Source organism: Lampetra fluviatilis, chromosome 33, assembly GCF_964198595.1.
Source record: "Lampetra fluviatilis chromosome 33, kcLamFluv1.1, whole genome shotgun sequence".
Lineage (NCBI taxonomy): Eukaryota > Metazoa > Chordata > Hyperoartia > Petromyzontiformes > Petromyzontidae > Lampetra > Lampetra fluviatilis.
Genome location: NC_136307.1, coordinates 10998683 through 11025772, shown reverse-complemented (window position 1 = coordinate 11025772; position 27090 = coordinate 10998683). Strand labels below are relative to the sequence as shown.

The 27090-nt window shown below is 42.6% G+C and overlaps 1 protein-coding gene across 1 annotated transcript; it reads right to left on the bottom strand.

Moving 5' to 3' along the window:
* Positions 1–549: 549 nt before the first annotated feature.
* On the bottom strand, positions 550–25552 carry ARHGAP5 (Rho GTPase activating protein 5). Its single transcript, XM_078872108.1, has 7 exons — positions 25390–25552; positions 14851–18749; positions 12542–12668; positions 8867–8944; positions 7219–7350; positions 5713–5818; positions 550–4217 (listed from the first exon to the last, which is right to left on the bottom strand). The coding sequence occupies exons 2-7, from the start codon at positions 18535–18537 to the stop codon at positions 3935–3937; spliced, it is 4413 nt and encodes a 1470-aa protein (XP_078728234.1). The 5' UTR covers positions 18538–18749; positions 25390–25552; the 3' UTR covers positions 550–3934.
* Between the last annotated feature and the right edge of the window lie 1538 nt (positions 25553–27090).

The window sequence follows — 27090 nt, the reverse complement described above, 5'->3', positions numbered from 1 at the left end:
TGCAGAGGGCGCACGCGGATAAGAAACGGGGTATCGCAAGGTCACGACTGCAGCGGACATTTAAGCGCAATGACAAAATGGATTTTGTGTGGTGTCGAATTGCGACTGCGTCTGCACGGCGCTGTGCGGACGCGGTGAGTGCGCGTGTTTTGTGGAGGCAGGCAGTCATAGGCTAAAATGTAGAGGTACTATGGACTTGAACAGGGGGAAGAGGGAATCGACAGAACGTACGGCTGAGTTCCAGATTACGGGGGCAGCAGAGAATGAAGGCGTGGCAAATTACATCTGGTGAAATAATTTTCATCACGCACAATTCATCATCAGTCGGAGTCACATCATTGCGGATTTAAGGCCTTTCTGAGCCTGCTCCACCCTAAAATTCATCATATGATGCAATAAACCACCTAACACTGCCCACAAACTAATCTCATCACTCCACGTCTTCCACAGCCATTCCTTTGGGATGCAGTCCATTTCCGCACCGCCATGAGGAAGATTCACTGTAATTGGAGTTGAATATTTATCCGTAAAAAAAACGGCACAGCGTAATCCAAGACAGTAAAATTTATTCATTTAATATTATACATTGCGAAATTCAACAATTAACAAGTTCTCAATTTCTACACAGAATAGGTGTAGTGGTTAGAATAGGTGACATGAACACAGGGTAGAGAGCAGTTGCGTCGAGGCAAGCGGATCAATCCTTTCCCACGCCAGCCATGCCTTGGACATGTTGCAGCGATTGGCAGATTGGCAGATTTCCCACCTTGGTTGCGACAGTTCAGAATGAGTCCATGCAGGCAAATAAATAGGAGTGGGACACGTTTCGCAGGAGTGTATTTCAACGACACGAGTACGACACACTTCAGTTACAATGTGGAGCGAGAGAAAGAGAAAACGTAGAATTGTGCATGGACCAAGGTTGTACAAAAAAATCGAACATGACGCTTCAAAAACGATTTCTGTAAACAGTGTACAAAATACAGCATCCAAAACAAGGCATGTCCCAAGTCTACTGCTCACTATCGTCTCAAGTCAACAATATTTCATTTTGGCCACAGGAAAACTCTTCCTATAAATTAAGGGTTAGGTTTTACAGGCACTAATAAGCATCACTAAGTCAAACTAAACAACAAATTATTGTGCAAATAAGCAAGACTACATCTGACAAAAGGGTACTTAAGACATTTTGTAGCCATTGATTTCAAGAAATGTACACCGAATACAAAAGCATTTTTGAACATGCTCCAGAGATTTTTTTGTACAATATGTACACATTCCTATAGGATTAAATGCAATAAATTACGCTGCATTATTTAATACTGGTAAAAAAAGATGTTTGTTTCGGAACTCTGGTACCAAATGCACACTTTTGTAGCAGTAACTTGGCTTGCACCGTGAAGGACTAATGTGGCATGCAGCGCAAATCACACGTGTACTGTGTACTCGAGCAGCAAAGTTGGATTCATCGTGGCCAATTTATCGAATCTCGGGTTTTAAGTCCACATGAAACCCGTACACGGATTTCTCAAACCACTCGTGTATCATCATAATGGCAGTATAAAATGAGTAATTAAACCACGCATGTATGGAAAATAATCATTTGGGGACAAACATTTCCCCTTTTATCACCAACAGAATAAAACCTGGCAGTGAAAGTTGGGTGTGGAATAAATAGCATTTGCCTGTATGGACTCTGTTCGTGCCAAAAATGCAACCTTGGAAATAAAACACAAATCCATACCATCCTCTTGGAATCACGGTTAATCAAGAGGCGTTACCTTCATTGAAAGACACGGCTGTAAAGCAGCATTACATATTCCGAGGTTATTGTCTTAAGACCTTTTACCACAGTCCACTTGAATGAAGAGTAGCCATGAATCTAATGGTCAGTCCAAGGTTACATAAACTGGCGCAGAGTTTAAACAGTATTTTTGAACCATAAATTACGCTTATTAGTTATTTGTTTTTACTGTTAAGGCATGCACACTTTAAGTGAGGGCCTACTAGCACAACTGTCAGTGTAATGTGGAGTAATATTTTTTTGCTTTGTACGTTTTACTTTACTGATATGTGCGAGTACTTCATGATGTGCTTGACATTTTCTTTAGGGTTACATGCGTTCAAAGTTGTCGACTGCCACAACTGAAACAACAAAGTGCTACTTCAAAAATAAGTTTCAACTATGCATTAGCCTTTTTATCAACGTGCAAACTTCCATGGAAGAGTGAGGGCAGGCTCCACGTCCTCGGCTTCTAGAAGGCCGCACTCTTCACCGTGGCTGGCCCTTCCTTCCGATTCCAAGAGGTAGCGGCGCGGGCTTTTACAAAGTTGACTTCCCACACACTTGCTGCATACTTCCTACTTTGTGGAGAAGCCTTCTGAAATGTAACGTGACCGTTTGTTCACTAAAACACAAAGACGGTTTGCAATGTTAAAAAAACGTACGCAAAATTAACTAACTTCGAGTGAAATTTAATTTTTAAAAAATGGCACCCGACACGTGTTATCAATGCATGAGATTAAGAAAAAGCAAGCTGGAGTTTGGTCAAGATTAGTCCAGTTTTGTCCAACTTATATTTACAAATGTTTGCAAGTACTTTTAAAGGGGGGAGAGAATTAGTTTAATATTACCATATTTCCAAATCGCACTGTTAGTGTACAAAATGTAACTTTAATACAATTAGCATATAATGCTGCTAGTGTGGAATGGCGTTCCAAAAAGAGTGCTTTTTTTCCAAATACGTTCATGCAATGAACATTATGCAACGTCTTAGACAAAATTGTCAATATTCAAATGTGCCCTTCAAGACAAAATGAAGCCTACAACCCCGATTGCTTTATGCAGCGTTCCCCTGCAAAGGACAACCAATTCGTTTTTGTGCTGCTTTAACACTTAAGTTTACAAGGCTTACTGGTTTAACATCAACCACGTGTCATAATTACCCACATTTGACTATTTCCAATGTTTGTTCTCTTCAAGTCTGCTTGAAATACAATACTGATCATATTTTTTCGATGTTAAATCACTTTGCAAACAGATGCCGACATGATTCTTTTTCAAACCGTTCATCAAAAACATGCAGCACTGACAACTTCCGAAGAATATTCTTTAGAAAAACAAAATAAGGAACCTACATAGCCACAATTTCTGCGAAGCAGTGCAAAGTTTCTTATTCACCTGACAGCATATACATGTACCAGGTTAAGATGTTAAAGGCAGCAGAACAAGCGAAACGGGCAGTCATCATGGCCCACCCTGCTGTTTTCTTTTTAAAGGAAACGCACATACCGCCAGACTTACAACAACCCTTGAAAACACACAGTCCACGCTTCCTAAAGTTCTTCCAAGACGACAACAAATCTATCCAGGACCTTGGTAAACATATTGAAAATACTTAAATCAGTCAACACGCACACAAAACAGCATTATCCTATGCACTTAATGGCAATTCAATTTAAACTTGTATCTTAAGGGAATATGTCTACATCATACGATATTGTGAGAACGGACATCATTTTGCTGTTCCTGGATTATACTGTAGTTTAATATACAGCAGCAGCTATTGTAAGCCTGTGTTACTCTTATCTACAACTTCAGTTGCGGCACTGTGCAAGACCGGGCACCTCGGTGTGTTTTTCATGCAACCTCATTGGCAACGGCCTGCACAGCGCAGCTCGCGCTCGACACAGCAACGAAGCTAGTGGCCACACCTTTTCGAGGAGGCAATGTGATAACGCCAAGACAAGATCAAAGCAAACAAAACTGGCCGCCTCACTCCACAAGGCCTTTAAGCAACTAGGGAAGCAGCAGACAGAGAGGAGGAGAGTTGCAGCGTCGTGTGGGGACCGAGCTGGCGTGCCGCCTCTCTCCCTGGCTAAAAGGGGGGGGGGGATGGGGAACGACCCTGCTACACACGTTAACGCCACCGGCTCATTCGTCTGGAGGCTCGGAGTGCGATTCGGTGCTTCCCGCGGGATGGGCCGAGGCCACGACGGCCGGCGAGCCGGGAGTAGACATGGGCCCATCCACCACTTCGTCCTGGTTGTAGAAAAAGAAGGGGCACTGGTGGATGAAGGTCTCGATGATGAGCTTGTTGACTCTGGTGGCCGTGAGGGCATCCACCGTTTGGAAGTCTGGCCGCATGAGCGTGGGCCAAAAGCAGATCGACAGATTCTCGCTGGTCATGTAGTTTTCGGAGCTGTACTGGCTCACCCTGCAATGGGAGAAGATGCGATACTTGTTGAAGGTGGAACACAACACAGTTAACAAAAAAAGCATTTAGTGAGATGTATTATAGAGAGCAAGATAAATAACAAGGCAATGCCTTCTTCACCATGTCTTCACATAAAAACATTGTTCACAATAGTAATAATAAATTACATTTATAAAACGCCTTTATACAAAGTACTCAAGGCACTATTTGACACATAGCTCAAAATAGTCAATAACATCGTCGTGGAGAAAATAAATAACATTAATTAGCAATGTCTCCTTCATGTGTAAAGTCGTGCAACTGAGGGGTCGCGTAGCAAATATAATTTTTACGTGGAGATGGATATGTTAAGGAGACATGTTGTCTGCTTATTTATTTAGCTCTTTAAATTCTCCAAAACACTGATTATTTAAAGTTACGCATGATATAATTGTGTCGAACTAGGATCCCATAGCATCGAAGGTGCTTGCCTGTAAGATCGGCAGCTCATTGATTCAAGCAAGCCTAACATCTCGCGGTGGAGATATGTTAGCCTCCTCGCCTGACGCCTGCATATTTGAAGTTTGCATGTTCTCCTGGTCCTCCGGTTTTGCCCTCCATATTTAGAAACATACGTTGAGTATTTGGCTGGTATACATTTCCACGTGATAAGCCACTTCGTTGAGCAATCTTTTGTGGCAAGGTCCCTTCTGAAAAAGCGCTATATAGCTCAGTGGGCCTTAGCTGGTCAAATAAAATAGTTTAAATAGCTTAAATAGTTTGACGAGACAATGTATGTTGAAACTGGCCCAGTGTATTCGTCTTGAAACAATGGTGCTCAAATTTTGCAGCTAATAGGTTGTACAAATGGTTTTATACATGGAGGCATGTAAAAATAACATTTGTTATTCATATTCCCCACAATTATGCGATTCATTATTTTGAGTTATGTATCATCTAGAGCATATTATTTGGTGATGCTGCATTGGCACAACAAGCACACGTAACAAAACAAATATTTGTCAATAGAACTGCATTAATAACAATGTAAACTTCAAAAGAAGCGCCTTTCAATTGTGCTATTAAGGCTCATTGCCCAAAACATCACCCATTATATATTTTTCCTTTGAAGGCAGTGTTTTTAGTGAATGTGTTTAGTTTTGTTTTTCTCATCATTTATCGCAGCAGTTCACTATTTGTGATCCGTGGGCCACTGGTGATCCTCAAGGCCATGGGATACGGTCCACAGTACTGTCCCCATATACGATGATTTTTCCACGATGCTATATTTTATTAAATGTCAATTACACAACTCCTTTACAGCCAATCAAAGCAAGCTAAATCGTTTTACGGTGTTTTAATGGGCATATTTTCAGCACTTCTGGAGTAGTTTCAATTTCGAAAAATGTTATTGGTGCATGGTGGTCCATATGAAACATTTGACGATTGACCGGTTCACTGTTCCAGAAAGGTTAGAAACCCACTAATATAGCGCAAACACAAACAGCTGTATTACTTGTGCAGGTGAGTGATGATGTATTTGAAGACTTCGTGGTTGACGTGTGGCAGTTTCTTTAGTTTTCCTCGTAGGGCAAGCAGTCTTCCTGTCTTGTCTGGAATATCTGCGCACAAATACAATAGAGTTCATGCATTAAATAATTTATCCCAATATAAATTGTCTATTTTATCTATGTAAAATCCAACGTCATTGTTAAAACGTACAAAATATTTTCTAGTTAGTGTAGGATTTCACAATGATATTAACAAGCATTTTTTTACATGAATGTTAAAAAGGTATCTATCTAATGTTCAATTAACATTTTACACTTTTAATACAAAATATATACACGTCATTATGAAAACGTTTAATTGTTTTAATACAGGACACCCTTACTCTTGAACATCGCGGGTTTATCGTTCGCGGTTTCGACCTGTCGTGGGAAACCTCTTTGTATCCCAATTTAGCTATCGCGGGAGGTTAGTTTTGGCCTTTCGCGGGTATACTATGCTCAGAAGTAGTGTATCATTGGCTGATACAGTGGTTCAGGACGGGCGAGGGATGCGAGGCAGTCAGTGGCACCTCAACCTTTGCCGTGCAAGGATCTCACAAACAAAGACAAAGATCCCACATATAGCCTTAACAAAACTGTTGGGGGGAAGTGCTGTTAGCCAGCACATATGAAGGGCGGCACATGAGGGGGTGGGTGGCCAGCACCAGGCCCGGTCGCCTTTGTCTCCCTAGTAGCAACAGTTACATATCGTGCCAGGTAACCATGAAAGGCCGAGTCGACCTAAGGGAGGACAATGACCAGTTTAGGTAATCGTCACTGGTGTTGTCCATGAGCGAGATCGAACTCGGGTCGCCGGGTTAGTAGCACTATCGCTTCCCCCTTGCGGACAAACACTCACAACCACACTCTGCTTTGGATCATCATCGGTAAGTGCAGTATTTATTCAGTATTTGTACCACTATTTATTGTCTAGAAATTATTTTTGTATCAACGGTTTTTACATGTTTATTTATATTCATTTGTTTATAGTTTATTTGGCATTCAGTACGGTACTTATTTCAATTGTGATGTGTCAATTTTTGATTGTTGTGTACCTAACCCCATTATTTAGGTAAGGCTCAAAGTATTGAATATTGCGGTTGTCTTTCATGGCACCTTCCAAGAACGCGATATTGCCCAATCATCTCCAGATCTCAGAATCTCAGTCAAGGCGAGCCTGGATAGTGCTTGGATGAGTGACAACCTTGCATAATAGAGACTGTATACTGTGGGGCTGCAGAGGCAATTACAGGAAAACCGATGGTTTTACTGTGCCCCCACATATATGTCCCCCCCCCCCCGCCACCTTCACCAACACGTACTGACCAGCATGGTGAAGTAGGGTCAAACAACCCCCACAACTCAAGTGTGCAGAGGCTCTCGTCCATGAGTCAGTAAACAGAGGGCTGGACATGTATATGTAGAATGACAGAAACATGAATGCAACTTGAAATAGAATAACGGAAACATACTGATAGCCTCCATGAGATCCTGATGGATATCATACGGCAGCAGAGGGTCTGGCAGCTCAGCAAAGAAGATCTTGAGGGACCCAGCCACAGTGTTCACATTCACATCCATCGCCTCGTAGCTGATGCCGTGATCTGAAAGGGAAACCCAAAAGCAATATCGACATCCGGGGAAATGCACACTCGCAGCCCAAACTGCAACGTTGCAACACAATATTGATACTAGTCAGCATCCCTTTTAAAAACGGAATTCTATCGCACCGTGCAATCAGCATCAATATAAATATCCATTCAGATCTCTCGCTAAGCAGTGCAATCCTCCGCGTTACAGAACGGCCCACAGAAACGGCTACACCAGAGCTACCTCTCAATTCCCTTTAAGTGACTTCTGGTCCACAACAGGGAGCAAGCAGTATGTTTCCCTCCCCCGACCCTGCCAGAGTAATGTTCGTCACATGACAGGGATTCCATTTATTTTTAACCAAATAAATATCACTTTCACGTGGTGTTTTTTTGTGCAATCATTGGTGACTGGGTCGAGAGCACCAACTCTCTACTTTTGAGAACCCAGGTTAATCAAGGATGGCTGCATGGAATCAAACTCAAGCTCTCAACATTGCTAACTCTGAGGTATATCGGCCACCTTGACACAGCATAATTCCTTAATATAACATGCACACCATTTACATTCGGTACAATTTCCCAAATTTTTTAAATTTTACTTTCAAATTAAAACAAACAGGATCAGATTACGACAACAAAACACATTCTAGTTTTGCAATATCTATGCCACGACATTTGTTGCTATGTTTGATTCCTGACAATACATTTTAGAAACTTATTTAATTTAATATGTTAATTATTGGCAACATTAAATTACCAAATCAACAGGTATTATAAACATGTTCAAATATGAAACATACATAAACAAGCCGCATTTCAATGTTGTTGATTTTCAACTGGTTGTTCCCACTGAACAACATATACAATTTCCAGGAGTATTATACATGTTCAGTTCTGGTTGGATAGTAGTCTGTGGGATCGATTGCTCTGATAAACCAGGTGCAGACCCAGTGCAGCTAATTGGCATGCTATTTGTCACTGAATTTGATTACTTACAGCTTAGATTTTTGACAATATATTCAACCTTATTTAATATAAGAAATCAAACAGAAACAAATATCATGCCATTATTATCTGCCAAGAATATAACAATGTTGACAATCTATGAACAGTAGAGGGCAGTAACCACAAAGCTTTCTACCGGGGGGAGAATGGCATTTTCACAAACTCGAATTTCGGCAGCCAATGACCACCTTATTTTAGCTCCTGTCGAGGCCTTCTTGGCGCTTAGCGCCTCACCCGTCGCCCCCGCTGATGTCCTCTTCTTCCCCCCCCCCTCAATGTGTGCAGATACTACTATTGTATGTAGGGTGTGTAGGCTTAATATGACTACAAAAAAAAAATATGGGGGGGGGGGGGTCGACAATTTTTGGGAAACCTGTTGGATCAACTTTTTAAACCCAAACTTTGGGGGGTCCACTTTCTAGAACGTTTTGATTTAGACCTTCTGAAAGGCTCTTATAATTTAGTTGACGAACAAACAAACGGAATGCTGGGCTTTTATAAAAGACAAACAATCGGCACATACCACACTCAAACTGCTTCTGCAGGCTGTCTTGCTCTGTTTTATTGCCACTAACCCGGTAGAGGCCTTCCGTTGTAATCCCTGCAGTCAGTCAACATCAAAATAATGATGTTAAAACAAGCTGAAAATATCAAAACAAAAACATTATCACGTCACTTCATTAAAGAATACATAGGAGGGTGGAGGGGGGAGAGGTGGCTCAAATAACGCAACCATTTAGTGGGCTGTGAAATGAACCCGTGATCCTCAAGTTCAATTCTTGGCAAAGGCCAGGGGTCAACAACCAAAATAAGAGCAGCATTTTTTTTAGCATTAGGTACGGAACTCAATATTTCAAGAGCCCCAATGCATGTGAACACATCCTACATACATTACGTCACGAGGCAGCCCGCAAAGAGCTGCGTTTGGCTTCAGAGCCGCAGATTGCCAACCCCTGTCCATGGTTAACATCGGTGACAAGTGATATTGCAATCGGTCTTGGACTCCCTTTCACCAACCCACAATGACCATTGGGTGAAGTATGGTCAAGCAACTCCTATGACTGGCACGGTGTGGAGGAGACCTTCATCAACAAGTGGATTGTGATAAAGGACTGTATATTATTATGTTTTGTCAATGAATACATGCATATTTCACAAATACAATACTAAGCTAATATGCAGTATCACTATAATTATTTTATCTTGGCAATAGCAAGAGTATAGAAAAACATGCAAAATGCAAAAGCAGCCCTTTCTTTAAAATAATGTTTTGCTCTGCACAACTTTTATTTATAGAAAAATTATCTTGACTTATAGCTGCATGACCACCATACAAATCCAGGCCAACCAGTTGCACAAGAGCAAGCATTTAAAAGTATGTCTATTCCATTTAGAATGACCTGGTGTGCCTTCCCTACATTGTCAGTGACAAATCTGATGTTCCTGGCTGTAAGCCACATTTGCCTTATTTCTGGGAAGTGGTGGTTACACACTAAAGCAGCTTTTTGCATGCATTCAATACTTGTGGCTTCATAGTTTTATATGGTGAAATTCAATATTTAATTGAGCCTACCGGTTAAACTGACAAAGAAATATGATCCTTTTTTTGAAGGCTCTGATTTATTGTCAAATCATTCACAACTGAAGCCAGTTCACGTATTCTGCATTATGTAATGTGATGTTCAAAGGGCATTTTATTCTGCACCCAAATATAAATTACATCTTTTTGATGAAATTCAGAGCTCTGTGATTGTTAACCCAGCATTTACAGCCATGGCAGTTTATTTAACAATATAACCAAACAGATCTAAAATGTCCTCTCCTTATTCAAACAAGCCCCTTCAGGTCATGACAGAATGAATTCCATTATAAGAATACCACTCATATTGGTATGGTAAAAAAGTACTGACTTGCCAATAAATAAAATCCCTACAAATCAAACTAAGCACTGCACGTATAAGGAGAAATAGATCATGCGCTTATTGGATGCTTGGGAGGCTCACAACACCAACATTACGCTGCCCAAACATCAGAGATGAATGCCTAGGGTCAAGAATGCACAGCAAAAATAGATTCACGAAACACTACCCAAGACAACAGAAGTGCACCAGACAAATAGCATACTGCACTAAGCTGCCTGGATATGTTTGCCTTGTGCTCTACAGGCTGGCAATCGGGGTACAGCACCAGCAGCGATCTCACAATCCATTCACAGGATCTAGCAGAGCCCTGTTGCACAGACTTCCTTCCTATGACACTACTGGCCCCTTTTCCACAAGGTTTGGGATTTAAAAAAAACAAATACCTATAGGAAATCTGTTGTAGATGTAGTCATTAAAACGAGCTTATCATCATTCTGTGGTACCTTTAAAAAAATCCCCTGGCTAGAACCGTCTCGCATTACAGGAACAGGGTTAAGCTGTTGCAGAAGTGGCACGGTTTCAAGCTGTTCGAGGCAAATGATAAACTCTACATGGGCCTTGCATCAGTATGCGCCCTGGGGAAAGGTGTCACCTCAAATTTTTTATACTTTTTTGGCAGCTATGAAACATTGAGTTGTTTATAAGCAAACCCAAATGAAAAAACTAAAATTAGCTCTTAAACTGAAATAAAAATGTGCAATAAACATTGGAAGTGCTTTTGGGTGTGTGAAGCGTTACTATTAACATTATTTCCACCTGTTAATTTTAACACAACAATCAGAACAGTCGAAAGGAGATCATAATTAAAATGTGCACTTATATTTTAACACAAGGCAGATTATAGTTAGTCAATTATGTTACAAATGACTGTGGCACTCCTTGTTCCTGTAACTGAATAACCATAATTCTTAAATTCACTGGGAGAAAGCATGTCCTTAAATTTGTATTCTCACATTCCTCATATTTTTTATATTTACTATTAATGTAAAATATATTTTAGAATCTTGACACGCTATTAAATAACTGAATGAGAATATCAACATTCTTCTCGCGGCAATGTACATTATCCTGAAAAAAAACTCCCGGATTTTGAGACGCATTTAAGTCACTAGCATTTATAATGCAGCAACTGATTAGCATTGTCCGAGCAAACACTACACTTAAACAAACCCATCTCAAAGCTGCAAATTTTCACAGAACTATGTGCAACTTCCTGCCCAGAACACCCTGTGTAGCCACTGATTTGAGTGTAAACTCAGCTACCAGCACAAGGAAGAATGAACAAAATAACCAAATATAAAAAATTGAGAAGCTGGCCCAAAATACAAAGAGGATGAGTGCAATACCAGATGCAGAAGTGAATAAAATATAACCATGTGGATGGCCACCCGCAAGACAAGGAAACTAGTAGGCAACTACTTGAGCACCAAACATGATCAATAATGCATGAAGCCAAAATTTAATTTTCAAAATATGAGTTTAATTCTGGATAGAGTTTACTACAGGAGAAATGCTTCTTAAACTCTAAACAGTAATTACCACGAGTGAGAATTTAGATAAGGGATAATGTTAGGACTGTGTTGCCCAAATATTTCCAGACACGTATAGAATGAATTGCCATATACCGATCACTAGCTAGAGACCAAAATACAATATCCTTCAAACACATTATTGCATCTAAATAAACCCCATGTACTGATGCAATTATTACAACTTTACCAATCATGAAAATATTTCTCCATATAAATGGGTTTCATATAACTAATACAGCATAAAAATACGCTTCTTTTAAAATGGGCTGAGCACATCGCTATATCTGTAATTTCATAAAAGTTAACAGCTTTCCCTGCCATAATTGCAAAGTTTTAAAGGTGATTTAAATGTTTAAAGTCAGATTTCCATTGTCTATTAATGTACTGCTGGCTTTACGTTAGCAGGATTTTGCTCATAAAAAGTAATTTCCTTGTGTCAAAGCCTGCAGAGGCTTGCTATTCAAACTAAACTATGTGTGCTAAGCCAAGCATTACATGCCCTGGGCTGCCATTTTCTCTCTCAACTTAAAATGCATCAGATACCAACAACGCAGGATATGAAACTGTTATTCTTTCAGTTTGACCACGATTCCAAAAACAGATGCCAATATACTCATGTATACCAAACGGTAATATAAATGCACATTAAATCATCGTCACACTCGAAAAATAAAAAGTCAGACCACAATCCTTCTGCAGAAATGTAAAGAAACGTGACCTCTGGAGTGTGTGGTGAGAACTAACCGCAAGACTCAAGGTAGAGCACACATTTTTCCACGAATAACGGAATGGGGTTATCAGGCGACTGCACCACCTCGACCAAGGGCAATCCAAAGTACACGCTCTCCTTCTTCACCTCCTGCTTCCGGTACTAAAGATGCGACAGCAACAAGGAAAGACAAAACACAGCAAGGGAACAATTTACTCCACTTGGCATTGTGTTTAAATCACGACAATCTGTAGCGACGTGTGAATGTGCGTGCTCCATGTACAGTGTAGTGCAGTGGCGTAATGTTTAGCGCATTCCTGGCTACAGCCAATGAGGGGTAAATATCTAAATCAGTTCTGGGCCACCCCTAGGTTGGTTAAGCCTTAAATAAGTCCATGGAGTAGTGTGTAAAAGTCAGCACTAGGGTGCCAAAGGCAGCCGGGCATGGCAAAGGTGGGTCGGGTGTGGTGCTGGCCATACCACCACCTCATGCATCACCACTTGCCTAAACAGCCGATGTAGGCTAAATGGGAAATCTTTTGATTTTAATAGTAGAATGAAGAAAAGGTGACTGTCAGTAAGCAACAATTATAATAAATAAAAATGCAGCCAAACATTGCAAGCAAAGCAATTATAGCCCTGTATGCCACAAGCTGAATCCTGTGATTTAAGCCGGTGTGCATTGTTCCCGCATTGCACTCTGCCACAAAATAATCCTAACAACCTTCAATATAAAAATAAAATTACATCTGCTATTGAGAGACTGGGTGCTTATATTAGCTTCTTATATGCACTTCCCATTGTCGTTTTGTCAGGTGACAAGAGGCACATGAGAGCCTAGGATTTCAAGGCGAGAGAAAATATGCTGTGCTCAGCACTGGTCTGCACATTCTGCATGTGCACATCTACAGAAGAACCATACCTGTCATGATGGCAATGTAAAGAGGGCAATAAGGGACACATTATAAGGGGCAACCTTACTTTAGTGGTGGGTTTAAATTCATATAAATGGGAATCATTTATAGGAATTTAAAGCCCGAGTCTTCAGTAATTTACCCATAAATTTAGGCTGACAAGACATGCATTCATTTGATTGACATTTACAAATGTAAACCATCTTAATGGAGTATGCATATGTTAAATGGAAATTACAGAATTCATCAGATATTTTTTTATTACTTATATAATGTTAAGCAAATTTGATCTCTTTTAAACATTTCAACATTTTTATTACAACAAATCTCTTCTTTTAAGATGCAATTAAGCCAAAGCGATTAAAATTCCCAAACACAATTAATATCTGTCAAAATTAATAATGTCCTGTTAGTGCCTCAATACCTGCATTTATTTATTAAATCAGATCATAATGAGTATGTGAAACTGATGTAAACAAACTACAGCGCTCAATTAAGCACACATTCTACTGTAATCTCCAAGTAATATAATATATGCAGATTTATCACAAAACACAAACCTTAATTTCCATCTTTTTATCAATCCTGTCTCCCCTTTTCAAGCATGAACAATATTCTCTAAATTGTACACTGAATCCATCCTATTTAATGAGAATGTATAACTAAATTATCACTGACAATAAAGATGTACCCAAAATGTGCACAATTTTACATGTGATCTTTTTAAATAACGGCTTTGCATTTTAATATAAAACGAACAAATTATTTAAAAATGACGTTAAATAAGCTCACGCTTAACACTGAAGCTGCATGGCTATTTGCATGTCAACATCAGCATTCGAAGGTGAAAGTTCAAGTCAATTAGTTTGCTAAAATGGCATTCCTTTAGCCATTAAAATTAAATATGACATGATTTTAGAATAACCCTCACTTAAATGCTGCAGGCAGGGGTTAGCAAGCAGGGCAGGCCAGGAAGTGGGTGGATATGGGAGAAACAAGGGACGGTAAAACCACAGAATGTGCAGCTGCACAAAGGCTGCAGAGTTGGGCAAAAAAGCAAGCAGTTGAGCTGACAGGATGTGGTGCACTGAAGCATGTAAAATTATTATGTTAGGAAATGTACAAGGTGAAATGACTTGTGCATTTCTTGATAGTGAGATGTAACCATGGGGTGCAGGCAGGAGTATATCAGTTCTGCGTACTGCACATTTAAAAGCCTGACAATCTGAGTTAGATTCCTGGTCTCGGCTAACATCAGTAGCGACTGATATATCTGCACCAGTTCTGGGCACCCTCACTTCACCAACTCTCACTAACCAGCATGGTTATTATACAGTCGAACCATCACAATCAACATGGCGTGGGAAGGTCTTCGTCCGTCAGTGGACTGCCAAAACGGCTGAAAATTATTATAATTATGATGCAATTACCTTTGATTTTCTCAGCAGACTCTTCTTTTTCTTGCGATCCTCCTGATCTGCAGACGGCTTGTCCAGGTCAGAGTCACTCATTCTCGGCTTGCGTTTTCTTCTGCTCAGTGAAGGAAAGAAGTTCTGCACCTCCTCATCGCTCCCTTCGGATGGTGACCCGGTGGCCAACAGTTCTGGTGGCGCTGTGCGGCGAGGCTTCAGTCTCTCCGACCTGTGCTTGTACGGCACAGGCTTCCGCGCCTGAACACTGACAGTCCTGTATTCCAGTGTGCTGGCATCCAAACCATTATCCACACTCCCCTCCGGAATGCTCGTTGACACTTGGTAGACTGGCCGCCCTCTGATCCTAATTATTTTCCCTTGTTTGCTGTCTTGGGGAACCGAGTAGATGTTTTCTTCGAGATTTCTGAACCTGCTGATGGCATCCAGGGGATCAGCGTAGTCACCTGGGTCACTTTCACTTGGCGTTTGTCGCAATGACTTCCTGATCGATTCTCCTCCAAATCGCAACGTCTCCATTCTTTTCAAAAGCTCTGGATCTGGTCTGGGGGGAAGGACAGGCTTTGGCAAGACTGGAGGGCCTATTTTGTAGCTTCGATCCGTCAGGTAATCGTGACTGCACAGTGGAGAGCCGTAAGGTGGTACAGTTGCGATTCCACCGCTAAATTCTTTTTCAGCAGCTGAAAACTGAAACATATCGCTCATGTTCAGAGGGAATGGCTGTTTTTCATTGTTTGCTGGGCTGTACGGTGGAGGTGGCTCACTGTCATCAGGTGCCTGGCTGTTAGAATTGAATCCTTGAAGTTCTACTCCAGCAGACTGTGGCAAAGATTCATCCCCTGTCTCCCACAGGGACATAGACTCTTCGATATGCAGCTTCTGCTCATAAACTTCGCGGAAGTAGGCAGTGAACATTTCCGTCTGCTTGTAGAACCGTGATGTGGTCTTGAATTTTGCACCGATGTCACTGGCGATCTGCTCTCCCTCCATCAGTAGGTCTTTGCTGATTTCATCAGTGAAGAAATCACAATCAGTATCGGTCACAGCAAGGATGTGTATTGGCAGAACATCGGGAACGCCAGACAGAAAAGCACGCAGCATCGCTATGGATGCCTTCCTCTTTGCAGAGTACACAAGGATGTAGCCATGCACCATTTCATCCCTTCGCATCATTGCAGAGTGGTACGAGATTGGTGCGATCTCCACCCGTCGCTTGTGCGAGCCCAAAAATACTTCCAGAACCAGTGTGCAGCTGTGCCCAATTTTCCCAATTGTACAGAATTGAGATTCCAAAAATGGTGTCAAGACCAAGTCTACGCTGAATGAATCACCGCACATTACACACATCATTATTCGCAAATCAACTTCTGGCAACTCTTTCAGGGATGGTGCTGGGCTGACGACTGAGGGCCTACATTTTTTTGCCTCGAGCAATTCACGCAGTGCTTGCTTTATTTGCAACTCGTGAAATTTGCGATATGGGTATGTGTCTGACGGAACATCGACGAAATGACACTGCATTTTATTAGCTATGTGTTTACCTTGCAGCCTCAGTGTTGCCAATACCATGCTGGAATACTTCTTTTCATGTGCCAATATCAAAGCGATGGGCAAATAGGACGTCTTGTCTCTCCTGTCACTGTAGTGAAAGCCTGTAGAGCTGTCAAGGTTTTCTTCAATGTATTGGAGTGTTTCGATTGAATTAAAGACACAGAAGCATCCGTGAGGTTTCGAGCTAGATGTCTGAAAAGGGTTGGCCGAGAGCCTTGCATTCTCTTCGATAGGTCTCAATTCAAGCTCGTACATTTTTCCATCCAAAGCATACTCATTGTCTGTTGACTGTGCCATGATTTCATTTGCCAATTCATGAGCAAGACCATCGCAACCCAACAAAACTATGTTCAGTTTGTCTGTGTTAACACTGTCAGACATATACGTGGACCTGGAGCGATTGGTACACTGGGATGCACGGTTGGCCAAATTTTGCTGAATCTGAATGTCCATGCAGTTCTGGCCGCTCAGACAAGTATCAATGGTCGGGTGGTAAATAAAACCAATGTGTTTCAGCAGCAAGGCCTGTCTCTCAGCTTCCAGACGTTGCAGTGCCTTGAATCTCGGTTCGTCTTTCAGCTCTCGGTTGATCTCTGTCATCTTTTCTTTACTTGGCGTCGCATTTAGGTCTAGATCCACAAACAGATCAGAGTACTCCAAAAGCATTTCTTGAAACTCTTCCTTTGCCTTCTCAATGATGTCCTGTTGGTGGCGACTATAGATCTCCAACTTTTCCTGATCTGAAAGCTGCTGGAAGGATTCTTCATCCAAGAGAAAAATGTGGACATCTTCCCAGGCTTTCCCAGGTGTCACTTGGTTATTCCACTCCAGTGCCTTTTTGAACCTCACTTTCATGTCAGCTTTCCACCTCAGGATCTTCAGCCTCTTCAAGTGCTCTTGCGAGACGAGTTCTGCATCGCTCAACTGGAGAAAATCAAATGGAATCCTTTGATCATTGGGATTTTCAATGTGATCACTATCCTGCCAGGCTTCTTCCTGAAGGACAATAAAGAAAGAATCAAAGTCTTGCTTGTGGAACAGGAGCTCCTGGATGTGTTCCCAGCTCATGTGTTCAATTTCATCTAAATCTGGCAAAATAATTTCCAATGCCTTGAGAAGAGAAGTGAGATAATCCAGCTTTTTCCGACATACAAAATCATCCTTCAGTTTCCTTAAGTGCCTTCTGAACAGCTCCCTTGCCTGCTTCTCACCCCGTAGATAGACAAAGTCCTGGTAATCTTTGCTGTCCTTTATTTTATTGGACTCTGTATGCCACTCTGCATGAAAATCCTTCACTGCACGCGTAAGGAGCTTAGTGTACTTGTCAGTGACGACATCCAGGATATCTCGTTGCTGCCGTGAAGCCTCTGCGAAAGGAATTATCTTAGGCTTTCCTCGAGATTTGTCAATCATTTGGGCCAAAGCAATGAATGCCAGCTCCACATTAACATTTTCATGTGCGGATGTTTCTATCACCGGAGTGTTGATCTTGGCCTTGGACAAGTATGCTTGCAACTCCCGCAGGAACTGCTCCACCATGACGTCACACTTTGTGGCGACCAGAACCACTGGTTTTTTCGTCTTAGATAGCTGTTTGTACAAGTTACTTATGAACTCCAGCTGATCATCCAGAGGCCTGTTCTGTACAAGAGTAACATCGCAGCACAGGAGAAATCCATCCACTGCAAGCTTTCCATCAGGCATTTGTTTTTGTTCGAAATCTTGCTCAATTCCAAGCTGGTCTGTGCATATGTACATTAGTTTCTCAGCCGAACTAAGCTTTATTGCTACAGATCTCTTGCTGTACGGTTGCAAATTGGTACTGCGATGAGGCTGAAATGTGGCATCGTCGATGAATTCAGTTTGTTCAACTACCCGAAAGATATACTCGCAGCCTTCATCAATTCTTCGGACTTCTCCCCAGTAGAGGAACTGGTCGTTATTTACAACGCGCCCACCAAAATCACTCTGACTGATTAAAGACGTATGTACCTCAAAGTAATCGTCGGCCCTTGGACGAACAAATCTATTGCACAAGCAGGACTTCCCAATACCTGTGGCCCCCTTTTCCTTCTCAGTTCCTGAAAGCCCTACGACACTGATGTTGAACGTGCGGGACTCTTTGTTCTTCGCCATTGCCACTTTCACATCCTCTCCCGAGAGGCTGAAGCGTAGACCCACCCCTCCTGGCAGAGCGCGTGCAAGTGTCAGCACAACTCAAGGGCGCATAGCCATAGCAGCAGTGTACCCCACACGAGCTTCTGAAATGTTTCAAGTTTTCGTTATCGTCCTCTTCATGATTCGCAGGAGCATGTGAAGAACCTCCATGTCATTCGTCCTTTTCACCCCTGTTAATGATAAAGCGAACTCGCGTTAGAAATGAATACGCTTCAGCGAGATCTGCAAAAAGTTTTTTTCTGAATCGCATCTTAATATTAGTTACAAATGACATTAGTGTACTTATTTTCACATTTTAAGTACACATTATCAGGTGTGATTATGTTACCATCGACAGGAAAGTTGTAATCACATTAAATCCATTAAAGTATAGATATACCAGTTAAAATCCAAGGTCGAAAGAGAATCAAATGCAATTTTAGTTTTTGATTCTGAGAAATTTGAAGTGTCAAACTGTCGCAGGGTACTCGTTAGCAATAATAATTGCCCAGTGGATTTTCCCCCCAAATGTTATTTTCATATTTTCAAAGGCATGTCACAATGAGTTAACTTTGTTATGGTTCACAGCACTATACCTTTGTGATTCTTCACACAGACATAAACAAACACAGGATATTGTAAACATATACCAAACAATTTTGTTTAATACAGCATCAAATACATTTGAATGTTATAAAAACACATGACATGAGCATTTAATGTCAGCAGATACAAATTACACTCTCCCGCAATCATTCAACGTCAGCCGGGATATAAATACTGAAACCATACAATATTAGTGACTGTGCATTTTAATGAAAACCTATTAAGCACACTCTTTAATGGAAATGAAAATACCCTACGTTTACATTTCATGAAGTATTAAAATAATATTTGTGTGACTTGCGGTAGTAGTTCCAGTAAATGAAATGCTGCTGGGTAATTTGTGGTGTGATAAGAACCGTATTGGGATTTCAAGCCATTAAAAAAAATTCCCTATGTGAATGAGAAAAATGGGCACCACCTTTTTAAGATGCGGTGCAGATATCATTGTATACCTATTGACGCAAGGCAGGGTTGCAGACAAGTCCTCATACTTCAAACCTACTTACTGTCACACCACAGTTGCCGCCCACAACACCACAGCAATTCGTGACATATCTCCAGCCATTAAAAGCGCAACGCTGACACTTACAGGGACTGCCCTTACTCTCACCAAAATCTTTCATTACCCTTTGTCAAATTCGTGCCTGTGGAGCTGCCTAACTGTGTGATGCATTTCTGGGAGAGGCGCACAGTGACAGCGTAACAAGTACTGCACTTAACAATAATATGGAGGAAGCAATTTCCATGCAATGTTTTTTCTTCACGGGTTTGCAACATGTTTTATGAAAAGGGAATTAAGGGAGTATTTACTGATTTGTTAAGATAGTGAATGCTCTGCCTCATGTCGACTTGCATATGGAAAGTCGGAAACTGTCACGACTTGATTACCACAATTTGTGGCACCCTGCGTCCGTCGCTGGACAACACCGATGCCTGAACAATCGGAAAGAAAAATAAGGCAGGTAGGCTATTGGAAATCCTTTCAAGATTCGATCAACGCACTCTAAAATGGAATGGGTGCCGAAGTGAATACCATTGATTTCTTTCAAAACTGGGCCCTTTTAACCGCCTTGAAAATCACAGGAAATTACAAAATTGTTATTGTGCACCACATACTTTTAACAAAGACCATTAATTATGGGCAACATCCATTATCCATCCATTACAGAAAAAAACACAATGCACCAGTGTTCTGAAAAATGGAGCTCCGAGTAGAATTTTAAGTACAGTACAGTGAGATAAGTGGAATTCAGATTGAGCATATTAACATAATGCATATTTAATTTGCACGAACTTGTTCTATTTTAATCTTGATTTGAAGCTTTCGTGACTGCAGGAATCCACTCTTTGGTTCTTTCGGAAACGTCACGTAGGTAGAAAAAATAATAGATCACGTTTCGATCGCCACACAAGCAATCGTCTCCCACCTGAAGACGATTGCTTGTGTGGTGATCGAAACGTCGTGATCTATTATTTGTTTTATTTTACAAATGATAATTTTTCCTTTTACCAAGTCCTCATGAAGTTCATCTGAATATACCGTATGTAACAATAGGGATAGCGGTTCCCCAAGTCGGCGAGTTCTTGGTTGATCACAAGAGTTGTTTTGTCCTTGTGGCAAGAATCACGGACCAATCCAGTAGTGCCAACCAGGGGTCTCACATTAATTAAGAGTTTAAAATAACAATATAACACAAAACTGTTCAAGTATCTACTCCATGACGTAATTATAAAAAAACACAACACATGATGTGCACATGTTGTTTGTTATAAAAAAAAACAGACACATGATGTGCACATGTTGTGTTGTGGGCTACAGGATTGAGAACGGTGCATTCTGTTGTACTGTACCACTGCCCCCAAGTCTATGCTTCACGCATTCATCAACTTGCACTGAATACAGTGGTGATATATGGTCACGTAACCCAAACGACCAGAAGGGTGCAGGGAGCCCTCATTCGGCAGTGGACTGACAAACGCCTGTAAGTGTACATGCTTGTAACCCTTCAGCAACAATCGACCAAGCTGCTGAATAAAACCCTAGCACTCACAATTTTGCAGTAACATAGGCCCCATTGTTGATTAAATGGATCCAGCAACTAAATCTTATACAACCCAATTGAAATATTTCACGTTTATTAATACTGCACAGCAGTGCATTCAGAACATACAACGTAACATGATTAAAGTAAAATAACGTTGCAAATTACAGTGAAAATTAAATCACGGTTGGCCATAATATTCCACAAGGCAAAAAAAATATTTCACAAAAAAAATAAAGCCAACACACGTACTGTTATTCACGGTGTGAAGGACAATATGCACAAAAACAGTCAAAACTCTGATATAAAAGGTAGATGAAATAACAGAGGAAATCACTAAATTAAACAAGATTGCTTTCAAGAAAGTATTTCCAGTACAGCAGTTTGAAATTAAAAGAGTGCAGTGTTTTGTGAAACTGCTGTAGACATAGAATTCGTAACGATGAGTAAGGGCTTTGAGAAGCACTGCTACCCATACTCCAGTCATATACTGCAGACTCAGTCCCAGCTTGTAAGGCATCCTTATACACTGCACTGTTACATTTTGTCTGAACACTACAAAGCATTAGAATGATCCTCTGACGAGGATAAATTATTTATGCTGATAGTCCAACCCGAGCATTTTTTAACCACACACCCACTTGTAACAAGGCAAGCAAGTACGGTGGATAGAAATTGGAAGTAAATACATTTTTGGCTAGCTAATACATGTGCCGTTGAAATCCATTCATAAGGATGTTCATACTGTTGTCTACCACACAAGTCTTACCAGTGACATTAACAGCTGCTGTTTTTAAACCACAATGTCGAGCCACAGTCAGTGCTCGATGTTAAAATGTATGATAAAAGATGTGAATCAATTTCCAATGTAATTAATTTCACTGCCATTACAAACGAGGCCACGTTACTTATCGATACAAACTGTAACGCCTAGTCTCCCATATCGGAAGTCTATTCTGAGAAACTGAGTAATATTCCTGCATGTACAATGTTCAGAGGTACCAATAACGCCGTGCATTTCAATTCAGGGAGAAATAACTAAACCAACCAACAATAGGCACTGCCAAACCACCAGCTTTCATTTCCCATATTTAAAAACGATTTCTCAATACTTGCACGTGATATTTCGCAATGTTAAAACATCGCCGGTGAAGGGTCATGTTATTTTTCCAGAGCCTGGCCGGATGGCCTACATAGTCACTAACCGTTGTAAAAAAATATAATAACAGCCACACACGTTCGCAATAACCTACTGCATATGCAGAGAAATAACCATAATTATGTCAATGCCGCCTGAGGTGGCATGCCATCTTATTTACAGCGGAATACAATTTGGATTTATACGGCGTCTAAATGCAACCGCATCTCAACACTGTGGAATAAAAAAAAGTGTCCGCCATAAAAAAAAAATTCTCAGCGTTAGGTAATACCATGGGGAAAACATACGACCAACCTGTATTTTACAGAGGGCCTCAGCATGGCATGTCACCGAGCTAACGCGACACAAATGTCTAAAACTGTACGTACTCAAGGAAATGCTGCACGAGACATCAGAATATAAGCCGTCTGCCATGCCCACGGCAACACTAGACTTGACTTCCCAGATTGAAGGAAACCCCAGCTCAACAGCACACATACCAGGAGCTGAACGCTCCACATAATAATCACTTATCCACAACAACCTGTGAAATAGAATTCGTAAAAACAATTATCTACGCTCAAAACGAGAACTTTGTAACAACAATTTTTTCACTTTCTTGCGTGAAGAGGTTTAACCAACATCATCAACGCTACGTGTAAAGCGACTGCAACACATTGTAACTTTTTGACCTCCTAATTTTGTTTAAATTGCTGAAAATCGAAATCTCACCAAAGCATGCGATATAAAAGCTGTGTTGCAACGTGAAGCTCAGGTCGGCGGTCCTGCCTCACGTATCCCCTCGCCAACAGACTGCGCGATTTGGAGCAGGCAAAGCGGTGTCTTTAACGTTACACAGTGACGTAATTAGAGCAGCGCAAACCGACGGCGCCCTAAATTGTGTCGCCTGGTTTTTATTTGCGCGAGAAATGTGAACGCTGCAGTGCATTGTCCAGGGGGGGGGGAGGGTTGCGAGCCCGCAGCATTGATTGTGGACCAGCTTCACACTCGAGGCACCGTGCATTCAAATGCAACACCGTGTACTCACGCACACAACCCACACACCCACAGACTTGCACGTACAACACACGTGTGGATGACATGCAACGTTACACACTTTCGCAAACACATGCATGCATTTACACAGCCTCGAGCACTCGGATACAAGACCCACGCATTGACACGTACACTTGCGCATACACCACCTGCAATGGCTCACACCACTAGCTAAAACACGCAAGACTCAAAAAAGGGACACTTGCAATTACATAAATCACATGCACTTACACGCACACAAGAGATGCACTGACACGCAAGAAATGCAATGCATTTACACATACGACATGCATTCAGGCATACACCAAAATACACACTAGTTACACACCACGCACGGTGTCACACACGTAGTGCACACAAATCGTTCTCTTGTGCACACACGTGCACACACGCACGACACGTGCACGCCCAGAACAGGCCACTGCACGGTGCAGAAACCAATCACGTGTGTGAGGGTTCAGAGCGGTGACGGAACACGAAACCTTGGGAGAGGAAAAAGACCCCTGCACAACAACCATAACGAACACAACCCAATGGCGCAGCTCTCACGGAGGGAGTGCAGGCAGTGAAACTGCGCCGGTCCCCACGGACCAATGTGGCCCAGGCGCCGGGCTGGACCACATTGGCGATTGGACAGTGCCCCCCCCATTTAATTCCATCCACCAGAGCCCATGTCAACCACGCCACTGATAATAACCACATTACAACCGAGATGAAGACACAACCACCTCAACAACAACAAAAATCACTGACATTCACCATAACCATCACAACATCCCATCCACCACCAACCACATCCGTTATCACAAAACACCAAACCAGGAGCAAAAAAAACAGTCCATCCAAGACCAACACAACCACCAAGACAACTACCATGACAACAACCACAACACACCAACACGTCAACTATTACAACAAATGGCACAATAACCACAACCATATTGGGGCTCAAGAACACACAAAACGACACAGCCACGACGTAACCACCGTGTCACAACCATCAAAACCATAAGATAAGACTACCGTAAGACGACACACCTAGATGGCAACCACGACAAAACCATCAGTACCACAATGACAAACCTAAACACGACCACAACAGAACCACCATGTTCGAACCATTAAAAACACAACACACCAAAGAAACTACCACGACTCACCATTAGAATCACCACGACACAACCGCTACAACCACAACACAACCACGACACTATTACCACCACCACCACAAACCACTATCACCACGACACAACCATCGCAACACCACGACACAACTGCGACATCACAAGTAGCACGACAAAGCCACTTACAACCACAAGTAGAGCAACAACCGCCACAACCAATGACGCAACCATTCCGACACAACCTAAAGATCATCACAACACCCATCACAAACACACCACCACCACACCAGAGAGAACACAACCACTGCGAACAGCAAGGCAACAACCGCTGGGATCAAAACAAGAGAATCGTGGCCACAACCACAACAACCACCACCACAAACAAACCACGCCGCCACGCACCCGGCAGAAGCCCCCCCCCAACCACGTTCTGTACGGGCGTCGGCAACGTCGAATCAATCAATCAATAGCAGTCGTAGCAATAATTAGCCGCGCTAACACTAAAATACCAACAGAACAATGACTTTTACACGACTGACAATAGTAGTCGAAGCACAAGCGACACACATAGGCGATAAAGGGACCCGGCTATAGGTCCCGTTACAGCTGCGGCGGCGACGGCTGCTGCTGCTTCCCTCGCTGTTGTTGCTTTCTGCTTCGCCTGTTGTTGCTTCCCCTGTTGCTTGTGTGGTCACAGGGTTCCGCTCGTGTTGTTAATCTTTACAGGCGACGGCTACCCACCGTCGCCGCTTGTGGCGAGGGGATTTTTTTTACCTCACAAAAAAAATCGTGATCTGATATAAACGTGGAAAAAATCCTTTTTTTTCTCTCTCACCGCAACACGAGTAGGTATAAAAAGCGTTACCTTGGTAGTAACGGCGCTTGCAGTAGCGACAATACGAGTGTTTTTTCTTGTTGACGGTGAGAAAAGATGAAGAGGCGGAGGAGGAGGACGGAGGCGGCGGCGCGTTCTCCCCGCGCTCCACTTCCCACAACAAAATGGCCGTCTCCCTCAACTTTCCCTCGCGCCCACTGCGCATGCGCCGGGCGGGCGGACGGGTGAGGCGGGACCAGCGGTGGGGGTGGAGGGGAGGGGCGAAAGGATTGTGGTGGGGGGTGGAGGGGGGGCGAAGGGATTGGGGTGGGGGTGGAGGGGGAGACGAAGGGATTGGGGTGGGGGGGTGGAGGGGGGGCACGACGGGATTGGGGTGGGGGAGTTAAAATGCATTGCAGCCACCGTGAGAATGGAGTGCATCATGGGGTTATTATTCTTAATTATTCCGCTTGTTTACCCAGGAAAGCCTCACCGAGACTCGTGACACTGTTTTTCAAAGAGGGTCCTGCCAAAGTTGTTAGTGTTGAAGTAGAAGATTGGTGGGGGCAGGGTGGGCATTAGGGTCAGGCATAATAGGGTGGAGGGGTATATGAAGTAGTGGAAGTTTGAGGCCATCGATCAGATCAGAGGGCATGAGTCACAAGGTACAGGGCAATACGTCACAGGACATGGGGTTTGGAGACACGGGGCGTAGGGCATTGGCTACATGAAGTACGCCTTGAGTATTATTTAATGAATGTTTAAAATGATCAAGTAGTTTACAATAATACAACAGGCGATGCGTTTGTAACACAAACCACGAGACGCAGAAACCACGGCAATCCACAAGCCAGTTGCAGATATAAGCTTACAATAAAACGATCCGGCGCATCCAACCCATGTAATAATACACTGGCAAATGACCTGGTCTGCCTGGCTCAATTGTACAGTAAAGACGTGTACACGCCTATTGCATGGCACAAATCCACCGGTACATGCACACACGCACTGCGCGAAACCCACAGAGAGATAGATACCCGGGCACGCCAGGCACGAGATGCGGGCGCCATGTACTCATGCGCGTCCGTCGAACTCGCCATGCGGTTCTGCACGAGCTCGGGTAACTCGCCACGTGGTCCAGCACGTGTCCGGCTAACTCGTGACGGATGAACACGCGGCTCAAACGAGGAGCGAGGTGCCGGGAGAGATGACACTTGTTAAGCGGAACTCCGGCGTCAAGAGAAACATGTCAGCGAGTGTCTCCGCGGGGATGAACATCAATTACAGTGCCCGCGTCTGGTGCTGCACAGCCAACCCCATAGCGTCGTGGGCCGAGAGGCGGGAGTTGGCGGTGGTGTGCGGGGGAGGCTGAACCCCCCCCCCCTCCTCCAGCCCGCCCCCCCTTCTGAAGGCTTTGCCCACCGACTGAATTCCCATACCGTAGTCAAGTCAGAAAATGTTGGTGCAGCATTTAATACCAGCGGTCGTTTTTTCTTCATAAAGGGGTAGGGATGTGAATCGGATTTCAGATAAATAAATAAAAAGATATAAGCCAATAGTGCAAATTATAATTACGTCGTCTTAATAATTGTACCTCATTAGTCTGATAAATAATCTCAAACTCGGGCACAGCTAGATGCGAAAATATTGACGATCCGCAAAAGAAAATGTTGGTTCGGATTGATCCGAAAATGTGAGGTCGTTGTCACTGCGTTTGTGTGTTTAGCTTGCTGTCCTTCCCCCAGCACCTCA

Excerpts from the sequence above, each read along its gene's own strand:
- ARHGAP5 (XM_078872108.1), bottom strand. The coding sequence starts at position 18,537 with ATGGCGAAGAACAAAGAGTCCCGCACGTTCAACATCAGTGTCGTAGGG. Across the intron at positions 12,669-14,850 it reads GTCTGCTGAGAAAATCAAAG|TACCGGAAGCAGGAGGTGAA; the intron begins GTAATTGCATCA and ends TCGCATCTTTAG. Across the intron at positions 8,945-12,541 it reads GCTCTACCTTGAGTCTTGCG|GGATTACAACGGAAGGCCTC; the intron begins GTTAGTTCTCAC and ends GACTGACTGCAG.